Here is a 17,364-nt window from a genome sequence, read left to right as displayed (position 1 = left end):
ATTTACATTTGGGGTATTTCTTAGGCTTCACCCATTTCAGTTTGTCATTTCCTCTACTCTAAACATTGATACTTTATTGCACCAAACTAAACCTAATTAATCTTAAAAATCGTTCATCTTGGAACAATCTAAAAATTAAATCAGGGAAGAAAACATGAATGTTTGCAAAACTCTTTAATTCTGTATCGATATACAATTAATGTATTTAAACTGGTTTAGGTAACATCAACTTGAAACAAATCTGTCTGTAGTGTTGGCAGTGCTTCGTCACGGATCCTTTAGTTTTTTGAAGACCATAGGCAACATAACCAAACACATAGGCTTAACAACCTTTTAGGTGTTTGACAAAAAAAATAATTATGATTCATTCATGTGTCCATATACGCCCTGTTTACAACAATTATAATAAAAAAACAAAAAAAAAACACAAAAAGCAAAAACAAGACCATTGTTTTTTCAATCAGGGCAGATGAATGCTTAAAATCGGTCTACATTCTTGTCACTTTAGCATCCGTGGTAAAGAAGCATGGTGCTGTAGAGGGTATGGTCATACATCTGCTCTGCTTTGACAGACTTCTGGTGCTCCACCTGGCTGCCAACACTGCTACTGAGCTCACTGCAGATGTGCTGACCAAGGATCATTCCTGCTGTTGGGCTACTTGAGGAAAAATCCCCGCAGTGTTTCTCACCCGCCACTGTAAACAAAAACAGTAATCAAAAAAAAAAAAAAAAAAAAAAGCAAATACACATTGATTAAACCTGCTCATTATATAGGATGCAGGTGAAATCTGGACTGATTTTGTTTTGCACAACTTTAAAACAAAATGGTATTCAGGTACAGGCAGCCACTTATAAAATTAGACTAGCAAGTGACCCAGTTTGGAAGCACTAAAAAATAAACCTGTTCTGTAACTTTCTGGATTCCACACAAAATATGATCAATAAGTTGCGAAATACACCCAAGATCCTGACGCCACTCGACAAGCTTTGACCAGACATTTTTGTAAAAGTGGGTCATGTTCACATGAAAAGTCAGACCTTGCTTTGCATGACTGGATTTATGGACATTTATTTTCCAAAAAAGTTTATTAAAATCCTGGCAATCCACAAAGTATCGGAAGCAAAGCTGATTAGCCTTAGAGAAAATGCATAAATAATATGTCATTTGTTTTTATATTTAAAAGCTATTTAAAAAAAATGATTTAAAAAATACAATGAATAATTTGAAGCATGAAAAAACAAAGGCAAACACCGTCTTGCTTATAAAAACCATCCACATTTAATGCTTTCACAGTCAAGTACAAAGCTAAACCTGCAAAGTACAAAGAGCTGCATTTTCAAAATACACTCTCTTTCATATAAAAGTATAAACAGAAAACACCACCGACATGGAGAACAGCAGACAATAGTGGAAAAAAAAAGCTTTTCATCTATAAAAAAGAGAAATAATGGATAGGATTTTTTTAAACTGTTGAACAAAAGCTCAGGATGTAAGGCTTTTTTGAAAACCATGCAATCTTCCTGGAGCTGCTTTAACACTACTGTAAAACAGATGACTAAATATGATAATTACATAAGATATTATGTGACATGACACAAATAAGCCCTGCTGACTGAATCAAAAACACTCAACATACAGAATATACAGTATGTAGTATTTAAACCAGATCAGAAACAACTAGAGGGATCAAGCCTGAGTAGCATTTTAAACGCTACCAACTACAAAAGGCAGGAGGATTATTTATCTTTTAAAGCTACATTCATGTTGGGATATGCTTTGGCTGAAATTACAAAATAGTTTAGGTTACTGTATAATATCACGAGGGATTGCTTTACCAATAATACATATGTCTAGCAGTGACCGAGCAATAAATTTATTTAAAACTTGTACTTACAGATTTTCTAAATGGAAATAAATGAAATGTAAATCTGCATTTCCCTCCTAAGCTGTTATGTGAGTAAACACAAGATTTATCCTTCTCTTTAAAAGTCAAATTTGTAAATCCAAGAACAGATGCTGAAATTCCCAAAAGTTGACTTGAGGAAAAAAACAAACAAACAAAAAAAAAAACTCTGAAGGCATCATTTATCTGACGCATACTACTCTTCTAGAGGGGCACAAGTACTTCCATAAAATTGTGCAAAACAAAATCAGACTCTCGATATAAACCTAATGGACTACATGTGGGTAAACTGGAAAGAAATATAAATTCATAAGATGTACAACTAGAAAATAAAAAGTTATATTCATCCAAATATCAGTTACATACCACACACATACACACTTCTACACATCTTTCCAATTTAAATCATTCCGTTGTATCCGGACCGCAGAACAGATAGATCTGATAATACAAACAATTTATATTAGTGGACCAGTACACACACACGCATGCACACACAAACACACACACACACAGCCCCCTCTACAGGTAGGCATAAGAGTTAGTGCAACGACATGGAGTCTGCATTGACGCCACAGTGATGACCTCCAGCTCTTTAGCAGCAGGGCTCGACTCGTCCTGCGGCCCCTGGTTCACACACTGATCCACCGGCCACGGCCCCTGAGGCGGGGCAAACCCATTCAGCCCAAATGCAAAGCTTCCAGGCCCACCTGAGGTTACAGCTGGCACCATCTCCATGTTCATGCTCTCCATCTGGGGTTCGCCGGGGCCACCTAGTGGCCCGCTCCCGTTCTGCGGTAAAGCTGCCATGGACAGTCCTGGGAACAGACGGAATCGCTTTTTAGAAATTAAATCTTAACTTGTATTTTTTTTTTCATACCAATTTTAAGAGCTGTTCTTCAGAACTTATGCTAATTGACTTTCTCTCCCTTTTTAGGGACGATTCATTTTTGTGCAGTGCAAAAATTCTGAGCTAATAAAATTCATAAAACAAATAAAATGTCACTTACTGCATAATTAAAAAAAAGTCTCACACATGGTTTTGATTAAAAACATCACAGTTATATGGTTTTACAATGTTGTTCACACCATATTTTTGTGATTGCTTATCCAATTGATTTTGGATCTGTGGCGCTACATTGAGTTTATAATGCAGCAGTGTCCAAACTTTATCATAATCATTAAATAAAAGTGCTTTTTTTGTTCTTATTAAAAAGACAGCTACATTTAGGGTTTTCTTCCTGCACAGCAAACTAAAAATAATGATTTTGAGTACAAGTCAAAATGAAAATCATCTTCCATTGTAATGTTTCAGTTTCTGGAAAAAAAAAATTATTCTTCAGTCATCAAAAAGATATCATCCACCTGTACTGCAAGACAGATTTGTACCGTTCTTGAATTGTTGTCTGGAGCCACACAAAGTTAATCGGGCTCCGTTGGGCCCCAGGCCATACTCTGAACACCCATGGTTAATAGAAAAAAATGTACGCAACGCTTCCAAGCCTTTTCATCATATTTATCAAAGAAGAAAGCTTCAGAATCTGTCAAATGTTTTTGCAGTAGTGAAAACTTGCTTCCCGAATTATTAGAAATAATTTTTGGGAGAACTGAAGTGCAAATTGTTTGGGGATTTCTGCAGATTAAATTTTTACCACATCTGCATATAGCCCATAATGCACAGTGGCCTTGGTAATAATGCACATTTATATTTATAGATTTATCAAAAGGTAACCCAAAGCAACAGAAACGTTAGTTCAGTGATCTCACCATTGGGTCTGGACTTTTTCAGTGGGTTTGCCTCGATGCCTTCGAAGGACCTCTTCCTGTTGGGTACGCCATTCAAGAAGCTGCGTCCCTGGATGGTGGCGTGAGCGTGGCCCCCGTTTTGGGTCACGCCGTTCAAAAAAGCCCCGTGAAGGGACTGCGCCATGTTTTGCTGTAGGTTCTGGGCATTGGCGAGCATTTGAGCGCACTCCTGGAATCCCTGTGCGTGGGCCAGGTCAGCAGCCGTCAGCCCATTGGCATTCCTCATGCTGCACAACGGGAAGAGGGAGTGTCAGAAGCACTCACTGCACGTTTGAGTTACACAAATAAAAACAAAAACACATAAGACAACATGAGACAAGCCCAAGCGCACGCATACATCCCCCCCACGCACACCGACAGACAGCATTTCAGCAAATACTCACACAGACATTCATAGATGTGGAAAATTAGCCTGTTCTGCTCTTCCCTGTCTCATACTGTTCATCATCTTCGTGAGAGATGACGACTGATCCTCTTCGGATCAACTGCACTTTAGATAGAAGTTCGTTCATTTCCCAGTTTCTACAGAACTAGGGAAACATCTGCTGCCAAAGGACATGATTAGGACAACTGGAGACATTTTTTATGCTCAGTTTGTGTCTCCAAAGCGAAGGAGGGGACTGAAGACGATGAATACACATCGCGTCAAATCAGACACGGTTTCAAAAGGAGAACTTTTCTGGAGAAAGGCTTCTTTGCAAGAGATTAAAAAAGTCATCAAGGAACTGAATGGAACCCCACTTTCTTGATTATGATGATGCTCAAGAGGCTCGGCATCCAAATTCCTTTGAAGCGTTCCCAACAAGAAAAGCTGTGAAAGCGAAGGATTCTTCAAAGACGATCAAGACTCGGAAATGTCTACAGATCATTCATAAGGATCATTTCCTTCGACAAGTCTCTCCACCGGAGGGAGGAAGGGAATAAAACAAGATAAAAGTTCAATCGTCAAGCATGAAGGATTCTGACATCTTCTCTCCGGCTGAGGAATCTAATTTAAAACCTCTTTTAAGACAAGAGAACAAGGGAACAAGAGTCATACCTGTACATTCATAATTTAAATTAGTCTGTAAGCAGTTGTGTTAATCATGTCCAGCTGCAGCAGAAATAAAGGAATTTTCTGAGTGCAATAATGAATGGACAAACAGTGCTGTGCCAGAAATTTCCTCCAAATTTTAGACGAAAGGTTTGTGCCTCTGAAGTATGGAAGCAATGTAAAAACTAAAGCTAAAATGTAAGGCATAATTAGTGTCCTTTTATAGGGAGCACTTTAGAAAAACAATTATTTTATTCACCTGTTAGGATGGACAGCTACAAAAAGGTAAACGACTCGTGCATCTATTCTAAATATAATTACTGTTAGTATAATTTCAGCTTAATAATTGGGATTTCTTTGCTCTGTTTGAGAAAATAAAACGATAGGGCTCTTGTTCTGTGCCTACGCATCATAAAGCCGGTTCTCTGAGCAAATAAATGGCTCTGAGCTAAAAAATCTGAACTATATCTACCTCCATCCCATTATTATTATTTAAAATGGAAATGCACTACAGGAAAACATTACAAACAATGCTAAGTGACGTATAAACTGTGTAAGCTAATGTTTACATTGGTTTCCATACGAAGCAGAATTTAAAGCACAGTTACTGTTTCGTCATTCATTTCTGATTAGAAATAACTCATTCTCTGCATTCTTATCTAAACAGTAGTGCAAAATGAAACAGTTCAAAAGCTAGTGCACATGATAAAACATTTTATAATGAATTCAAGATTTAATGAAAGAAAAAGATTTAAAAAAAAAAAATCACAAAAACTTGCTGCACATTACCCATCCCCATTTAAAATTAACGCTTCCTAGAGAAGATCGGATTTATCCAAGAAATACTCGGGTAGATGGACCGGTCTCACACCAGGAATACAAACGCTCCACTGACGTCCACTGCTGTCTGAAGTCACTCTGATGTAATGTGCAGTTAAATTTAACTATAAACATAAGTGGCATTGTCTTTTAAAATGGCCACTCTTTTCTTTGAAAAATGTATTTGTCAGTACAAGTCAAACGTCTCAGTAGGGATTTCTACTAAATTAAATTAGGTAAATTAGAGAACCAGCTTTTAAGCTTGTAGCACTCATTATAAATCCAGTCTCAAATCAGGTTGTCATCAGCATATAAAGAATTCCTATTTAATACACTGTAATAAATACAATGTTTTAAAACATGCAACCCAAAGAGTATCTGAAGAGCTTTAAGTATTTACATTTTACAGAAATGAGGAAAATGTACGTCAGGAATTTTGAGCATGAGGAATTTCATATTCTTTTCCATATTAGCCGCTGCAGTTTTATGCCCAACATTACTTTGTTAAGTTTTATGTCAAGCATCAACTTGATCTTGTATATCCTTAAAACTAAATCTAAGTTAAACTTTTTGGTTTAAACTGGTATTCCTTTAGTGAGACCTCACATCTACAGAAAACACTGATAGAACAAGGTGGATATCAATACACCAATAATCCAGATTTGGATTAGAAATTAAAAAAAAAAAAAGGGAAGCGTTAATTCTTTGTAAATGCCTGGTATGCTTTGCTTTTCAGTCCTAAGCACACAGTATGCATCTTCGCTAACTATTGTCTAACCTCCCAGAGGCAGCCTACGGTCATGCTACATCTTGACATGGGACTCACGTGATTAAACCTGTCCATATAAAGGACTCTTATGGTTAGTTCAAAAACAAATTATAAAAATCAAAAACAAAAAAAAAAAACTGTCTAAGTACAGGAACAATTATGGATAAATAAGCAAAGCATGCAGGTCTAAAAAAAACAAACAACTTTAGTTTTGATTCATTAAAAAAACCTAGCATTAAAACCAATCACCGCAAGAAATACCTCAACAGTTTGCCAGTGTGTAGATAGGAAGCGATAGTGAGAACACTCAATGCCACAACAGTGCGGCTATCCCAGGGAACGGGGCAGACTCAGCAGTGTCTATTCTCCCCCTTTCAAGGATTACTTGAAAAAACCAAGTCATTTCCAATTCAATGGCTGCAAAACATTAAGATGTATGGTTCCGTTTTTGTTAACATAGCAAACGTTTTTCTTCTGTAACTTATTGTCACTTTCATAAAGGAAAAGGTGACAAAGATTAGATGTCAAAACAGACTATGATATTATATAGGGTTAATACTGTGACAGACAAAAGAAAACATTTCTGTGTATAAAGGAAGACATCTGGTACAGTGAAATGACAGTGAATAACCATAGCAACAGGATGATGTTAGCATTAAACAGGTCAGTACATGATGCTCATCTCGCTCAGCTGCTCTAAACTCGTCACTGGCAGCCTCTCAGCACTGTCCTGCCTGCAGCTAGCTCACTACTGAACCAACCCTAATACTCTGAGGCTCATGACAAATACAAACTACGACTCTGATCACTTTCTAAACCATTTTTAACCCAATCCGAGTTACGAGTTCTGGCAGTGACACAAATGTGGTTTTGCAATCCAAATTTTTGTGACGAGATTGCATGTCGTTTCCAGCATATCAAGTGGAGCGATCCAACAAATAGTCATTTTCAAGAGCTTTATTGAATTTTAGTGAAATCTTTAGCTGGAAAGCTGAGAAAGAGTCCAGCTGAAATCACTTCAAGTTTTATAACAAAAAAGCAGCAATTTTTTTTGCATCGTCTTGTTTAAGTTGTGGTTCCCTCCAACGAAAACGATGCCGCCATCATGCCACCATTTTCTAAAACTTGAAAAACTTCGAGATAAGAGGTTCAGCTTGAACACCAGCAGGTGGGAATGAATGAATCCACACATAGAGGGAAGGCTTCAGGTGGAAGGTTTTTTTTTGACAAAGAGACCGAAGACATCCATGACATTCAGGAGATACAAGGGTGGACATAAGAAGATTGGTGAAAAGCCATTTCTTATGAAGAATTGTTAATGTAGCCTTAATTTATAGAGGCAAAATCTGCCTGAGGTGCCTGGAAACTAACATGGTATCCTTCTTGTGGTTTGGAAGAGCTTGAAACTATTTGACCCAAGAAGAAAAGGTGAAGGGCTGCCAGGAGTTCTGTCTCTGTCATGTCAACACTGAAGTATCTTGGTACGATCTAAATCTGGGGCTGGCTTAGTCACGTTTCTGCCCGGCAACACAGCAGAATAAAGTGTGGGATCAAGTGTAACTTCTTTCATCGGTTTGGGAACAAAGTTAGTCACGGTCGTTTCGTTTGTCAGCATGATGGTAATGATTAAAGTGGTTCAAAGATCCTGAGGCTGAAATGTTGGACCTGTGGCCAGAAAACCTCAAACCGTCTCGACTATGTTGAGAACCTCTGGGTAACTCAAGGTGAGCGGAGAAGCAAGAGTGAAAAACTCTGATCTTCTTCAAGCTCTTAGGAGTAGATCTGTCCAAGGGAAGTTGAGGAAAACAACTCTGATTTACCAACATGTGACATGATTATTGGTATTCCAGTAGTCAAGATGCAAAACAACATTTGTTTCACTGCCAAAATCTTTGTTCCAGACTGTAGGGATTTTACTGATATTAAAATAGTTAAAGTTGTTCTTGTCTTATGAATTCATATTTTTATTTATTGCGCTATAATAAGTTATGGGATATAAATTTACAAAATAAGTCTAAAAAATGTATTAATCACAAAGCTTCTAAAAGTACTTAAAATAAAAGCTGATTATGTGGTAAGAATATACTTCCTGTTTAATTTATTTGTTTGTAAAGTCTTTATCTTTGCAGCAGTGCCCCCTACAGTTCAATGAGATGAATGACTGATCTGCTTTTCAGTGCACAAACTACTTAAATTATAGCATAATTAAGTATCTTTATTATTATTATTATTATTATTATTATTATTATTATTAAATTTCAAAAACAAAAGGATTTGGTGAAATTAAGGATGCTTGTGTAGGACTTTGTCCAATAAATACAGGATGTGTGAAGATAAAATATTAATTATATTCAACTCTTGCTTCTTCTAAGAAGCTTTTTATAAAGCTTGCCAAGTCCAAAGTCAAATCTCTGTGTCAAGAAAATATTGCAGAAAACTAAATCTGTAGATATTTTAACAATAAAGATATATTAGGTTTATTAAAGGATTCTTTAGAAATCACATTGGCCTTGTTTTTGTTGTGGCTCTTTCAGTTTTACTATAGGAAAAGTTTGATTAAAATATATTACATTTATATTATTAAGCATAAAATCAGAGCCCTCAGCATCACCCATTAGGTGCCGTTTAAAAAAAAAAAAAACCTCACTACTCAATTTATGTTGGAGGAATCTTACAAATTTTAACAATAAAAATAAAATAAAAGTCTAATCAATTTAATTAATTTCTTTTTTGTATTTTCTTTTTCTCCAACATCAAAAGGCTGAGTTTGTGAACACTTTACCAAGTATTCAAGGCATACAGTGAATCATTTATTGATACATATATAAAAAAAGGTGAATTATTTCTTCTTGTGAATTCACAAGTCAGATGGTTGGTTGCAGGCTTTGAAGATTAATAAGTGCATGAAGATAAAAACTTGAGACCGAAGGTTGTTTAGTCAGGAATCCAGAACAACGTCAAGTGTTGCAATAAAACTGAGGCACAAGGACGACGACGGAAACAGCAGCCTGAGTTTCAGTGGTTTTTAAAGTGTGTGAACGCCTCTCGGGACGGGAGCCTCAGAATGGTGCATGCAAGATTTGTACATGTGTGGTGCAATAAATTGATTATTTTAATAAATTGCTGTCGTGGATCCAACTAATTGGCGGTTTTCTGGCGTTAAACCAAAACAAAAGCTATGGACGAGTTCCTTGAATAAAGTGAAAAGTATTTAAATATTTAAATACGTGTTGTCATAGAAGTTTATGCAGAGAATCAATAAAAGGCTTGAAATAAAGAATTTCTCAAAATATTCATCTTGACATAAAAATGTATTGGCTTAAAAAAATTTTTTCTAACTAAATAATGTTTAATAATATTCTGAGATCTTTCTAGCTGTCAAACAGAAATAGTTTTTTTTTTTTTTGAGGATATTACCTGAACAGACCCATCTTAGATGTTTCATGTCTGATTTTTACAAGAATTACATTAAATAAAGTTACTGAGTGTTTCCAATATTTAAATCTACTTAAATCTCATTTAAAATAATGATTTGTCATGAGCCTCATTCCCACCTTGTGTGCCGTAATGTTCCTCCCAGTTTCCCCCCACTATAATCTTCAATCATAAATTAAAAAAATAAAATAAAACAGAAGACAGACTTCATAATAGATTGAACTAAATATCTGTGATCTGCAGGGGAAAAAAGAATAACATTTTAATCATAAATAAAACTCATCAACTGATGACCAAATGCACACAACACTAGGCTGAAAACATTTGAACGAATGCACATTTACCTGACTAAAATAATCTAAGCAACCAGGCGGGTTTAGAGTAACTGGAACATGAAAATTAAAGATTGGAGAAAAAGGTAAATGTCAATTAGTTTGGCCATATTTTAATGTAAATAAATGTATTATATTGTAGGTTTCAAAAGCTTTAAAAAAAACAACAAACATCTGTATGTCTATGATCTTTTAACAAGAAATGTTGCCATAACTTGTGTTTCTTATCTGTACTTAAGAAAAGAAGGAACAAAAGACTCAACATGATCAAATTATATTGATGTCAAAGATTATTTTTGGCCTCTTTGCAGCACATCTCCAAAAACAGCCAATTCTCTTCTCTGCAGTGTTTTCTTATATTTGACACATTATTAAAAGAAGCTCAGCAATATTAGACCTCTAAAGGCGCATAAGCAGAAACGTTCCCTCTGTAAACCCCCTGGTAGCTTCAAGTTATTATATTGTAATTGTCTCTTCAAAGCAAAAAAAGCAGAACATTTGTTGCAGAAGATGAAAGTGCAGGTAAAAAAAAAAACACTTCAGATTAGATGAGGAAATAAATAGGATGCATCCATCAAAAGAACAGAGCATAGATGAAAATATTTTCTAATGTTACCCATTATGTTCTTAAAGGAATGCAGACAGACTTGCTACTAAAGCTAAAATGTTTATTAAAATCTGGCTGAGTGACAATAAACATTTTCTTTGCAGCATTTCAAGAAATTAAAATGCTGTAAACCCGTTTTTTTTTAATCACCTTTACGTAAAGAGAAAAAAACTTTTATTGTAAAACTATTTAATTCCTTGCCTGCAGGTGTTTGCAGGAAGAAAAAAAAAAAAAAAAAAAAAAAACTAGGTGTGCCTTTTTCTTCATTCTTCGGCTACATCAATCACTAAATGTTTCCAGTGAATGGAACCGTCTTGGCACAAGGTGTGATTGTGATGACGACAATCAGCGTTATCTATATTTTCTTTTTCCTTTCGACACATAACAATGACAGTCTTTGTGTTTCTAAGCACTGAAAGGAATTTAACCAGCGGCTCAATTAGTTTTATCTCTCTGCAATTTCATCTTGTGCAACAAAAAGCCTGCAACGTTTTAAGAAATTAGGAGTAAAGCTGCTTAAAAGAAAAGAATGTGCATTTGGTCATCCAGTCAAAGTTGTGTATGTAAGACACTAGAAAAACAATGTTAAATAAAACCACACTCTAATTTAACAAATGTCATGCAACATAATCTAAGAGATAATCAACAGTTTATCAACCTTCACATTAAGTTGTCCTTTTCTTTGTGCAATCACTGCGCTGCAATTATAAATCCTTCGTTAAGATCAAAGGTGCAGGTGAAACTTAATATTCTACTTTTACTTGGATTTATTTCTCAGATTTCAGAAGACGGTTTTTTCTTCCTTTCAGCATACAAAAATGAAATCTCTAAACTTTACTGATTATATTAATCTATGTTAGTTAGCATTAATTTTACACAAAGGACAACTTAATGCCAATTGTTATAAACAACAATTTTAAGGAGTAACAAAATACATCACATTTCCAAGGGAGCAACATCAGCTCTGTGTTAATCAGCAACAAATCTTGTGCTCAATCTGGAGATGATAAAGATTAAATATCTCAGACTGAAGCAACATTTCAACTCTTCATCAAATGTAAAGATGTGCCGTTTACTACTGTGTAATAAATCTTCAGCACACTTTAGGAAGCCCTTCACTTCAGTCTAATTTCAGTATCTGCTACTGAACTGAACTCACTGTAGCAGATCAAAGTGGCATTTTAGATCTTAAAAAATGTATTTCTTTTTACAAAAAAAAAAGATATTACTCAGTGTGTTACACATCCAATGTCAAATAGATTTAACATTAAACGTTTACATATAGCTTCTCACTTTCAGCCAAGTGCTGCATTTCACTAACAAATGCAAGTTGTTGGCAAAACCTTTATTCAAATCTGTAGATTCTTTCATTTATCCAGCTGCGCTCATGTCTTTAAGAACTGATGCAAAAAACGTACGCTTCCAAATGTTGCCGTCTTGAATTTAAATGTAATGGTGGTCCCTTGTAAAGGTGCAACTGAAATGTTGGATATTAAAAGAGGAAAAGAAATGTGGACGAGACTGATGTCAGGACTTACTCAGCTTTCGCTCCCTGAATCAAGAGAGCATTGATGCAATCCAGACTGCCCGCTCGAGCAGCCTTGTGGATGGGCGTCTCGCCCACATAGTCCTACAAAAATGACAAGAGAAGCTCCATTAGACGAGATCAGACTCTGGACAATTAATGGTACTCAGAAGGTTTAAAAAGTGACTTTAATTGTATTTTGTAAGGGCTAAAAAAGTGGATTTTGCACTTAATATTAGATGATTACCCGTTTTAAAAGCTACAGAGGCTAGAATGAGCAGCAAACTGAAGCTTTACTACCTGAGCATAAGGTAGTGAAAATTACCCAGATAACGCCAGCAGGTTATGGTTCCAGTATTACAGATTATTTGGGTCTGATGTAGCATTCCCAGTATTTGTTTACTCCTAAATACTGCAACACATTTAAAGTCACTTTCATTTCAATTTAATAATTAAAATCTGACCATGAAAGAGAAACGTGTGGAAGGTTTCTTGACGGGTTAAGTAGTTTGATTTCAAAATTAAACAACCTAAAAGATTAAGCCCTACTTCAGCACATGTTCCTTCCTTTAATTTTTTTTATTTAATTAAAAAAAAGTAGAACAACAACATTAATGGTGGGAATCTCTAGGCACAATGGGCTAGCATGTGACTATAAATTGATTATGTAGCAATCAAAAGATGTTCTTTCAGTGTCACACATCGTGAACATGGCATGGATCTTGTCCAACAGTTTATTTTTTTCTTTGCATGCAATTTTCACCACAACGTGTCTGGTAGTCGCAATGACACACTTTGGCGGGAGTTCCCCGCCTTCTGCATTTCTCAAATTAGGACATCAACAAAAAACAAACAAACAAAAAAAAAACATTATGATAGTGATTTTCAGAACATCTATTTCTTACCGTCTCCAACGACGAACAGAGAAAAGTTTGACTAATTGGTAGGTGGATCTCTATCTGTACATGCTTTCTGGAATCCTTCTTCTACACATCTGAGAACATGCTCCAAAAATGATAACAGTGTGTGACTCGACAGGGCTGCGTCTGAACTTTTCACCCAGACATCAACACCGCCCACACACATTTACAGTTACATTTGTCAGCCTGCGACTGGAGGAAGGGAAACGGAGTCTTTCAGAGGGCTCGCCACTAACCACAATGCAATGTAGGCCACACTCTTGATACTTTTCCATTCTGCTTCCCAGCAGCAGTCAGCTGAAACAAACACCTTAAATCCAAACCTCAAACTCTTAGAAGGTCGATTCGACAAAAATGCAGAGGAATTTCAAGGGCTAAAGAGATCAGCGGGCTTCATGATGACGACAATATGTTATGTCATTGTGACCTACTAAACCAATCTCTTCTCGGCAGAGCGGCGGAGCATAAAATGTAGCCTGAGTGCATAAAAATCCCACAGAGAGCAGAGGAACAAAGCAAAACGCAAAAGTGCCTGACGGGAATTTTGTGTTGCAGAAATTGTGACAAACACTCATTCATGTCAATATAGGTCAAGTGTGGAGTAAGTAGAAATGCGTCCAAGGCAATGATCCCCGAGATGGGATTATCCTCTCTGATGGGATCATCTAAGATCTGCTCTGCTCTTTTCATTCACTTCATTTCTCCTATTGGCTATTCTCTGTAGTTACTTTGCAACACAAATGTTCAGGAAACGAGAGCTGGAAATTTGCACTGAACAAACCGCAAATGTATTTATTCATGTTGTGTGATGTGTGCGCATCTGACGTCATACCTGTCTGTTAATATCTGCACCAGCTTGAAGTAGCCATAGCAAACACTCAGGGTGGCCCCCGAAGGCAGCGATGTGAGTGGGCGTCTGTGCAAACCTGGAGGTGACGGAGTTCACGCCGCAGCCCACTTGAACCAGACGCATCACACACTCCAGCTGTGCATTGAAAAGAAGGTTAGATTGCACGGAGAACCCTACGCACTGCTTTCTAAGACACTGGGCAGGTGTGGACAAGTGTGATGCCGTCTGTGGAGCCTAGATGGATTTGGGAATGCAGTCAGGCCCTGGTATTTCTTTAGTACGACTCTTGTAAATGCAAGTCTGAGCACAGATTCATGACTAAATGCACAGAAATTAGCGATATAGCATTACAAGTAGCCTTAAAAGATGCTTTCATGTGTTGTGTATGTTCAAATTAATCCTTTCTTTACACAAATAAGATGAAAAGTGCTTCATAATGCGGATAATGTTAGGTAAAAGTTAAGTCATTGTCGGTCATGTTGGCTAACTAACGTTTTCCCACAATTTTACAATGTCGTTTAACGAGCAGCTGTTTAGTTTTTCCCGCTCAGTCTCCGTTTATTTACCATTACTAAACTCAAAACGGACACAAAATGTAAAGCATTTCAGGGGAAAAAAACGGCCGGAAAAACATTAGCTAATGAGCACTATTGTTTTTTCTTGCTCCGATTAACGATGGCTTCGTTCAATTCAAACACCAGGAAATGGCCGAGAAATGTGAGCCTCACGTCACGGAGCTCAAACAACCAGTCAGTTTTTCCATTTATAGACAACTACTCAATCAAATCGGTTATTTTTTGGCTAGTTCTACCTTTCCGAAGTGAGCGGCCCAGTGTATGGGCGTCCAGCCATAGAAAGTGTCCTCAACCGTAAGGTCAGCTGGGTTTGAGGTGCACTGAAGGAGGGAGCACAAGGCACCGACGTCTCCATCTCTGCAAGCCCGGTGAAGAGGGAAGCGGCTGTTCAGCACCTCCTCGCTCGAGAATCCAGACTCCACTCCCAGAGACATGGTAACAAAACGGGGGTAAAAAAGAAAAAAAAATAGTGACTGACAGTAGCCAGCTACTTCAGAGAAAACGGGGAAATTTCTAGCTATCGTCTAATTGTGTGAGCTGCCGGGGTGCCTGTCTGTGCACACGCGCCACCCTGACTACTGAGTGTTTCTGCCTGACAACACAAAGAGCGCAGCACCCGTCGGAGTGAAACTTGAGAAGCCCGGAGAGAGCTGCGAACTCTGGACTGGATTTCTGGACTGGATTTCTCATCACAGGCTTCCTCTTCCACTGGAACGGCTTGGCTCTTGTATGCTTGGCGCTCTGGGCCTCCTGGGCAAGTCCCTTCCTTGAGTATAAATGTAAATTTTAATATTTCCACCACTCCAGGGCGCGGCACTAAAGCAACTGGGAAAATAAAACCCCCTTATTGATAATATACGTCTGAAAAAACGGAATATTTATATCTTCTGGAACACATTTCAGGAAGTTGTTTACAAATTCATTACACAGAGTGAAATATTAATTTCATGTCTTGCGATGTTGACTATTATGGCCTAAATATAATAAAAAGCCATAATTGAATATCTCAGAAAATAGTTTAACATTAGAATCTTATGTCCTTATCAGCTAATTAAATCAAAGCATGTGCAAAGGTTTCCAGAGCCTCTAAAATGTTCTCAGTGTATCAGAAGTCACAATCACTTAAAAGCATTTTTGGTTCAGTTTCTAGTGTAAATATCTTAATACATTTGAAATAAGACAAAAATTTAACTTAAAAGTACTTTTCAGCAAGATATGTGAGCTTTAACTCATAAAACTCATGATTTATTTTGTATGTGATTATTTTACTTATATTTTTCTCAAGTTACAAGTGAAATAATTTATTAGTGGAACTAATACTTTTTCATCAATATTAATGAATTATTGACTTTAAACAAGTTCCAATATCTTTCTGAAAAGTCACTTGTAAGTTAGTTTGATCTTATTTCAAGTGTACTAAGATATTTGCACAAGAAACTAGATACAATGCTTGGTAAGATTTTGTGTTTTTGCAGTACAATTATGGGAAGAACTGTTGATTTGATAGTTGTCCAGCAGACACTCACTGGCACTTTCCACAAGGCCACAAAAGATAATTACGAAAGGACCTGGTTGCTCAGAGTGATGCTTTTTTTTTTAAATCAACAATTCAGATTTATTTTCAGTAGGTATTTCTTTGCAAGTCTTATGCATTCAGGCTGATCTATGATGGTTTTCAAAAAAGTTTGTATAATCTATAAAGACTTTCAATCCAGGATTAGCTGTTTTTAGGTTAGCAGCTTGAAATGATCAACTCAGATGACCTTTTTGCCCTGTATTAACTACATTAAGTATGTTTTATTTCTCTCTTCTTCCTTAACTTTTATGATGATGGTTTTCTTCTGAACCTCTTAGTTTATGTCTTGCTGTCATCTTCACCTTGACTTTTTCAATGAAGAGATGCCGTATGTCAATGTTTCCATTGTTTGAGGTAGTAGTCCCGATGGACTCCTTCTCATTTCTATTTCCGCAGTTGCTTCATCCTGATTGGTCCTCTTTGCTCCCATGACCAAATGCTGACTGCGCATGTCTGTTTAACTGCGTACATAGCTCTATGACTGCGCATGTCTGTTTCCCTGGCAACACTCCCTGCCTGTCCATTTGTTTTCTCACCCCTAGAGGGCAGGCAGATCCTCTCAGTACTAACCAACAATGCCAAACTCATTGCAGTCCCTTGTTTATTTTATGCAATATTTTTTTATTGTCCTCTAATGTTATGTGTATTTCCTCAAATTGTTAGCCCTCAAATTGATGGTGGGAACTTTATTTCCATTATACAGTTTGACTGTACACTTGTTATTTCTAAAGATGTAACTTCTCAAGAATAAAAAAAAAACTCAATTTAAATTTATACCATTTAATTATAGTTAAATTATTTTTTTTACATGTTGACACTACAAATATCATCAAATCCCTGGACTGACGTGAAGAGTAATCAAGAGAGGACGGACAACAAAATAACTAAAAATTGAGATATAAGATTTTTGCCCAACAACTATGACTTAAAGAATGGCTAAAATCACACATTTGTTGTTGGTGTAAAATCAGCCTCTCTCTCTGTTTTTTTTTTTTTTTTTAAGTTTTCTTGAAAACTTCCTTTGTCAATTTGTCAACTCAACTCGTCTCACAGCTCAGATCTTGTATATTATGTAACACCCCATTGCTTAAATTCACTTCAGTTCCTTCAGTTTCTTCTAAAGGTCAGATTTTTTGATAAGTTGTCTCTCTTGCTATAATCCCCATCATGTTTATCAAGTTGATTTAGAGATTTTAATTATTTCTCTGACTCT

The 17,364-nt window shown here is 36.6% G+C and overlaps 1 protein-coding gene across 1 annotated transcript; it reads right to left on the bottom strand.

Annotated features, from left to right (window-relative positions):
• Positions 1-159: 159 nt before the first annotated feature.
• Positions 160-16,577, bottom strand: ankrd10b (ankyrin repeat domain 10b). Its single transcript, XM_015003208.2, has 6 exons — positions 14,812-16,577; positions 13,983-14,135; positions 12,244-12,335; positions 3,672-3,937; positions 2,615-2,722; positions 160-695 (listed from the first exon to the last, which is right to left on the bottom strand). Exons 1-6 carry the CDS (start codon positions 15,007-15,009, stop codon positions 505-507), a joined length of 1,008 nt encoding a protein of 335 aa, XP_014858694.2. The 5' UTR covers positions 15,010-16,577; the 3' UTR covers positions 160-504.
• Positions 16,578-17,364: the final 787 nt, after the last annotated feature.

This window comes from Poecilia mexicana, unplaced genomic scaffold, assembly GCF_051168715.1.
Source record: "Poecilia mexicana isolate PSO_F unplaced genomic scaffold, ASM5116871v1 scaffold_2, whole genome shotgun sequence".
In the NCBI taxonomy this organism is placed as follows: domain Eukaryota; kingdom Metazoa; phylum Chordata; class Actinopteri; order Cyprinodontiformes; family Poeciliidae; genus Poecilia; species Poecilia mexicana.
Note: the sequence above shows the minus strand (reverse complement) of the source record. Positions and strands in the feature narration are given on the sequence as shown.